The sequence below is a fragment of the Penaeus vannamei genome, chromosome 21 (genome assembly GCF_042767895.1).
Source record: "Penaeus vannamei isolate JL-2024 chromosome 21, ASM4276789v1, whole genome shotgun sequence".
Taxonomy (NCBI): domain Eukaryota; kingdom Metazoa; phylum Arthropoda; class Malacostraca; order Decapoda; family Penaeidae; genus Penaeus; species Penaeus vannamei.
Window position 1 is genome coordinate 8,431,288 of NC_091569.1, and position 7,500 is coordinate 8,438,787.

General features: G+C 53.6%; 1 protein-coding gene across 3 annotated transcripts in view; it reads left to right on the forward strand.

Annotated features, from left to right (window-relative positions):
* The window catches only part of LOC113817574 (neurofilament heavy polypeptide), a 102,190-nt gene that overhangs the window by 82,580 nt on the left and 12,110 nt on the right, over positions 1-7,500 (forward strand). For all 3 annotated transcript variants that reach the window (XR_011399383.1, XM_070135855.1, XM_070135856.1), the window contains exons 2-3: positions 1,259-4,989; positions 5,653-5,804. Coding sequence is in view for 2 of the 3 variants with exons in the window: in XM_070135855.1 (XP_069991956.1) it covers positions 1,417-4,989; positions 5,653-5,804 (3,725 nt within the window). In the remaining variant the exon portion in view is untranslated. The remainder of the gene's footprint in view (positions 1-1,258; positions 4,990-5,652; positions 5,805-7,500) is intronic.

A 7,500-nucleotide genomic window follows, 5' to 3' on the forward strand; every position in this document is an offset into this window, starting at 1 on the left:
AGGAGCAACGAAGGGAAGAACAAGAAATCCCACGAATATGTCGAAGGCCCTTTTCGCTTTAGTACTTCTTCTACTGGGCGTTTTTTTTTCTTCTTCTTCTTCTTCTTCCCTTCGTTGATCTTTCACTCAACCCTCCTTCAGGAAATACGAGAATGCTCGGGATTTTCACAAAAAAACTTACTTGAACACCGGAGGGTACGCGAGACATCTATACATAGCTTCCGTCATCTTAGACCCCCACAGAAGAAAAGAAAAGGGAGGTCGCAGGTTGGTCACAGCGGTCTTGGAGTAGCTTCATTTGCATATAGATTACGGAGTGGTCTTAGAGGTGGAGTGGGAGGGTTTCCACTTGTCCTCGGCCGATGCCAGACGCTGTGGGTTATTACTGTATGCGTGTAATTTCCCCTCGTCTTGTTGTCCTTCTTAGCTTTCTCTCTCTCTCTTTCTTTCTTTTTTTTCTTTCTCTCTCTCTCTCTTTCTTTTCCTTCCTTTCTCTCTCTCTCTCTTTCTTTTTTGCTTTCTCTATATCTCTTGCTCTCTCTATCTCTTTTTTTTTCTCTCTCTCTTTCTCTATCTATCTATTTTTTCCTCTTTTCTCTCTCTCTCGCATTCCCTTCTTTTCGTCTCGTTTGATTTATCTGCCTTACTTTTTATCTATCTATCTGCTTCTCTTTCTTTCTCTCGAACTTCATCCCTCTCTCCCTTTCAATCTTCCAATCTCTCTCTCCGTTTCTATGCCTTTCCTTCTCTCCCTCTCCCCCTGGCTCCCTTCCTCCTCATTTTGCCTCACTATTCACCTCACGGACGTGCAATAAAGCCTGCGGTCACACCTTAATCGCTAGTTAGGCGGCTTGGCTAACGAAGGTAATTATGAAAAAAAAATCCTTCGCTATACTTGTACCGATTTTATGACTTCGTTATTAACTGATTCATTGTTGGATTCGGTTACCAAGAAGCAACACTTTTATGGCTACTGTTATCAATTTTATTTGTTATTGTTGTTATTATGATGATTATGATCATATGCATCATCCTGTTTCTGTCATAATTGTTGTTATTATGATTATGATGAATATAATCACTGTTATGATTATAAGCATGTATTTCCTGAGCCTCTACTGAGCGCGTCTCACATCATCTTATTTCTATTATGATTGGTATGATAATTGCGATTAACACCATTATCATTATAATTACTGTCATCATTATGTCTCCCCCCTGTCCCTGTGCCCTCTCTGACGGCGCCTTCTCCCGGCAGGTGGGCGCGTGGCCGCTGTCGTCGAGGTGAGACTGTAAACTCGTGGGACGGCCCGACCGCTGCCCAGACGTGACGCCCGCACAACCCTGCACACGCTCCCACAGACACGCAAACCCACACCTACACACACCCACCCACGCCCACACACTACTCCTACCATGGCCACAACCACAAGCAGCACCGGCACTTCTAATCCTGGCAGCTGCACGTCCAGCAGCACCGGCAGCTGCAGCCTCCCCATGCCTGACAGTTCGGACTCCAGCCGTCGCTCACTGTCAGACGCGGGTAGGAAGCGGCTGTCCAGCTTCCCGTCCCGGCAGCGGCGGATGGGCCCAGCGCCCCTTGCCTCATTCGAGGACCTCAGCATGGACAAGACGACGTCTGACTCCAGCCCTGAGGAACGCACACATCTCCCAGACATCGGCGAAGAGACATCCACAGCGACCACCCCAGTAACGCCCGTGGCCAAGACGGCCCTCAGCGTCCCGGCCTCCCCGCGAATCCGCGTCTCCGCAGCGTCGTCGTCGTCGCCGCACGAGACCGATTCCAAGGAGTCCACCCCAGAGAAGGAACTCTTTTCGGGCTACGCCAAGTCCGGCTTCTGCGAGGACATGGCGGCGGATCTGCACTCCAGCACGGAGGAGCTGGATGCCGACGAGGAGGAGCAGCAGCGCAAGCGGAGGGACCGCGCCTGCAAGCTTGCGGAGCTGGAGCGGCGGGAGGAGGCCCTTCGCACGGCGGATCTCAACCGCAAAGGATCCTCGTCCTCGGTGCTCAGCGATGGCCTCCTGCCCGTCACCAGCGGTCACTCCAGCCGGCTCTCCTCCTTAGGCTCTATAGGCTCAGCGAGACGATCCCCCTCGCCTCACAAGATGCTTCTAGAAACCTCCTTTTGCGGCAGTCGACCCATCCAGCAGCCCAGCATCGACCTGGAAGACCCTCCAGTCACCACCACAAAAATCATGAACTTTACCGTAGAGAAAATCGAGCGCGTCAAGTCGCCCATGGAAGCGCGGCCTCCCGACATCTTCCGCTCGTCGCCGTCGACCGTCCTCCCCCAGAGGCAGGAGGACATCATCATGGCGGTGGAGGCCATCCCCGCCTCGGAATTCCAGCCAAGCAAGTCCGAAATCCTGATGGCTGTGCCGCCCCCCAGGAAGCAATTGGAGGCCCAAACCGCACCCAGGAAGCTGGACGCCGCGAAGGACTTGCAGGACAGCACTGCCAAACCCCGATCCCCCAGAGAGCCAAAATCAACGCAGCCACCCAAGTCGCCTCAAGCAGTACAAGCCACTAAAGCGCAGCAGGAGAAGCAAGCGGACCAACTGGAGCCACAACAACAACAACGACAACCGCTGTCATCGCCCCGCTCACCACGATCGCCAAGAATGCCCAAGAAGGTTCCTGTGCCGCAGGTTCCGGATCTGAAGGACCTCCCGAAGACGTCTCCGACTCCTTCTGCGTCCTCATCAGCCGCAGTCACTGCCACGACCCCCGAGCACCCGAACGCGCGCCCCTCCACCACCCCCACGGCGTCCCCGAGGGCCTCCAGAAGACGGAGGACGAGAGGAGAGGACATAGAGAGCGGGTCGTCCTCTCCCTCGGTCTCAAGAAAAAGTTCCTTTTCGAATCTTTTCCGAAAATCGGACGCTGTCATGAGCCCTGTCACGCCTGACTCTCCCGGATCTAGTGGACGCAAAAGTCCCTTCAGTCAGTTCATCAAATCGGCTAAGAAGGAATTCCGGTCCAGGAGCAGGTCGAGAAGCCGGAGCAAGAGCCGGGAGAGAGAACTGGAGGATGACACTCATGACAGGAGGGGAGTGCTGTCCATTTTCAGGCCCAAGACGAAGAAGAAGGACTCGGAGAAGACCACAAAAGGCAGTGAGAAAAGCGTTTCTTCCTCTGACGCGAAGCTCAACGAAGCCATCACTAATGTTGAGTTTACCTTCAACGATGACGGCAAATACCAGCCCTCGTCCTTCGGGCTGATCAGACAAGAGAGCGAAATGAGCAGAGCCATCAAAGAGCCCCTGAGAGGAGTCCCGCCCCCGTCGGAGGGAGAACCCGACGCGCCGAAGCATGACATGATCTCCTCCAGGGACAGCTCCTACAACGAGCTTTCCTCCATCATGAGTCCGGACGGAAAAACTGCTCCCGCTGAGAAGGCCGCGCCTCCAGAGTCCAAAGACGTTCCAGAGAAGAACAGAGAGCAAATCGATGACGATGATGTCTTTGAAAAGCCCGCCGAGGCCAAACCGACGATACCCTCTCCGTCAGTGGAGCGTGTTCAGAAAGAGAAGGTTGAGGAGCCTGTGCCTGAGAAGCCGCACTTGCCGCCAAAGCAGAAGGACCGGCCGGAGGAGCTGACTGTTGCTGCGCCCGACCAATACGATGCCGACTCACGGTCCGAGTCCGAGCGCGAATCTGAAATCGAGTACCTGAAGACCAAAGCCAAGCAGCAGCAGGCAGCAGAATCTGGCGTTCCTTTAGACTCTCCCGACGTGGAGAACAAAGGCTTAGTCTCTCAGGACTCCGGCGAGGACGGAGAATTGCCGTACGTGCCCACAACGCTGCCCACAGAACGTCCCCTTGCAGCGCCCATCATTCCTGTGAAGGAACGTCCTCCGCATCTCCGCACAACACAGTCCATCGACCGCCCTCGCAGCACCACGCCCCTCATCACAGGGCTTCTGGAGGAGTACAAACAAGTAGCGGGAACGCCGGAAGGGGAGCCAGAGAAGATGATGATCAACATTCCCCAGAGCGGCCCCGTCAAGGTGCTGCCCACCAAGAGCCCCAAGAGACAGACGTCCAAGAGCTGGGAAGACTTCTGCCAGGAGGGGCTGCGCAGCCCCCGGCAGCTGAGGAAGCAGTATCGGGAGGCGAGGATGAGAGAGTCCGAGGACGATGTCCCTCCTCCGCTCCCGCCGAAGGTGCGGTCGCCCGCGCGCTCTCCGGTGTCGCAGCCGCCTGCGACGCCGCCCGACGAGTCCCCTACGCAGGACACCGGCTCCTCCAGAGGGACGCCGGACGGAGCCAAGAGCTGGATCAACTTCGACGAGATGCCCGAGATCGTCCTGAAGCCCGTGCGGCAAATCAAAACGGTTCCGCCGAGACACTCGTCGCAGCAGAAGCAGGAGCAGCGCGAGGCGAAGGCGCAGCCCGAGAAGGCAGAGCCGCAGCGCGTGGTGGAGAAGGTGCAGAAGGACTGGCGGGAACCCCTCACGCAGGAGCCGCGGTCGCAAGAGGAGAGAAAACCGCTGCAGGAGGAGCCCCGCCGGCTTCCGCCTCCCCTGCCGGCTCCCCTGAACCACGACCTCTTGGACTCGGACAGCGCCCGCACGCCCTCCGAGGCCTCCACCCCCGACAAGAGCTCCGACCGGTCCTCGGACAGCGACAAGCCCACGAGCCCGTCGAGCGAGGAGGGCAACACGGTGCGGGAGCGCCTCGAGGAGATCAAGAAGGGCGGCGACGAGGGCGAGAACTCCGACCTGGAGCGGCTGCTGGCGCCCGTCAACGAGTGCATCAACAGGCTGTCGTCGCTGTCGTCTGAGCCGAGCATGATGGAGCGCAGGTCGCCCATCCCGGACAACTGGGCGGACTTCCTGCTGCCGCCCCAGCCAGGGCGCAGGTCGCGGCTCTCCTCGCTGGGCTCCGACGCAGGCTCCGTCGGCGGCCGCTCGCCCTCGCCCTCCTGCATGCTCCTCGAGACGTCCTTCTGCGGCTCCGCGGTAACTGGCGCTTCCTTTTAGATTTCTATGGGCAGATATGCACCTGTTATATATGTGGCTGATATGATGACATTCCTGATCATGAAATATCTGAATGTAGAGCTAAAACAATTATAGCTTCTTTGCTTTGGATTATACCTTTCTTACACACACATATATATGTGTGTATGTATGTATGCTTATGTGTGTTTATATATATATATATATATATATATATATATATATATATATATGTATATGTATATGTATATGTATATGTATATGTATATGTATATATATCATATCATATATATATATATATATATATATATATATATATATATATATATATATATATATATATATATATATATATATATATATATATATATATATATATATATATATATATATATATATATATATATATATATATATATGTGTGTGTGTGTGTGTGTGTGTGTGTGTGTGTATCTATGTATATACATTTATATATATATATATATATATATATATATATATATATATATATATATATATATATGATATATACATATATATATATATATATATATATATATATATATATATATATATATAAATATACACATACACACATATATATACACACATATATATGTATGCCCCCTCCCTCACTGACCCCGCCCCCCTCCTTGCCCGCAGCCCATCGACGACCCCGCCGCAGCCGAGCCCGACGTGCCCATCCCCATCGCCCGGAAGCTGAGCGGAGTCTCCCTCGGGGACCTGTGCCCCTTCACGCCGAGGGAGCGGTCGCCGGGGCTCATCCCCTGCGCGGATAGGACGTCCATACTCAGGTATGCTTCGCTGGGGAGAGGGGGTGGGGTGGACGAGGGGGTTGGGCGTTTTTTGGCTCCACTTCCACCATTTCTCCTCCTCCACCACCTCTCCACCGCCACCGCAACCACCATTTCTCCCCCACCACCACCATTCTCTCCCCCACCATATCTCCCCATCTCCACCATCCCCTCCCTTACCTCCACCCTCTGTCCCCCACTTCCACCATTCTCTCCCCCACCTCCTCCCTCTCTCTACCGACCTCCACCATTCTCTCCACCCATTTCCACCATTCTCTCCCCCACCCACCGCCACCATTCTCTCCCTCCCCACCTCCACCATTCTCTCCCTCCACCTCCACCCTCTCTCCACCCACCTCCACCCTCTCTCCACCCACCTCCACCCTCTCCCCCATCCACCCTCTCTCCTCCACCTCCATCATCTCCCCCACCACCACCTTCTCTCCCCCTCTTTCTCCCTCCCCCCACCTCCACCATTCTCTCCCTCCACCTCCACCCTCTCCACCCACCTCCACCCTCTCTCCACCCACCTCACCCCTCTCCCCCACCTCCGCCCCTCTCCACCCACCTCCTCCCTCTCTCCACCCACCTCCACCCTCTCCCCCATCCACCCTCTCTCCTCCACCTCCATCATCTCCCCCCACCACCACCTTCTCTCCCCCTCTTTCTCCCTCCCCCACCTCCACCATTCTCTCCCCCTCCACCTCCACCCTCTCTCCACCCACCTCCACCCTCTCTCCACCCACCTCCCCCTCTCTCCCCCACCTCCGCCCTCTCTCCACCCACCTCCTCCCTCTCTCCACCCACCTCCACCCTCTCCCCATCCACCCTCTCTCCTCCACCTCCATCATCTCCCCCCACCACCACCCTCTCTCCCCCTCTTTCTCCCTCCCCCACCTCCACCCTCTCTCCCCCACCTCCACCATTCTGTCCCCCACCACCACCATTCTTTCCCGCACCCCACCATTTCTCTCCCCCACCACCACCATTCTCTCCCCACCCACCGCCACCATTCTCTCCCCCCCCACCTCCACCATTCTCTCCTTCCCCACCTCCAGCCTCTCCCCCACCTCCCCTCTCCCTCCCTCCCCCACCCTCCCCACCTCCACCCTCCCTCCCCCTGCGTTGATATTCGGAAACACGAATTCCCAGGAACGGCATCTCTCCCCCCCCCCATCCCCAATATTACGGGGCAGGAATCAGTCAGGCGGGAATGTGCGTGCGTGCGAGCGTGCAATTTGATATCTTGCAATAACGCTCACTGGCGCATCGTCACCTTAGGAGAATCGGGTCTTATTGGCTTTGGGGTATTGCCGTCTATTGTTTCGAATTTATTATTTATTTATTTATTTATTTATTATTATTATTATCTATTATTATTATTTTTATGTTTTGTGGCTGTGGATTTTTTCTTTTCTTCTTCTTTTCAATCTATTTAGGACTAATTTTCGAAATAAATATGATCGGCTGTTTTGTTGAATCTAATTCCTATTCATTTTTTATTCTGTTTACTGGTTAAATGTTTGAAAACAATTAATTCTTATTAGATTTTACATGAGTTCATTTTAGTGATGTATGTTTTCAAGAAATGTTTTGAAAAATCTATAGAATGATGTTAATCTGATATATATCTGCTCAACTCGTTTCTCAAACAGGTAAAAATCAAATGATTTTTTTGTCTTTTTTCGCCCACAGA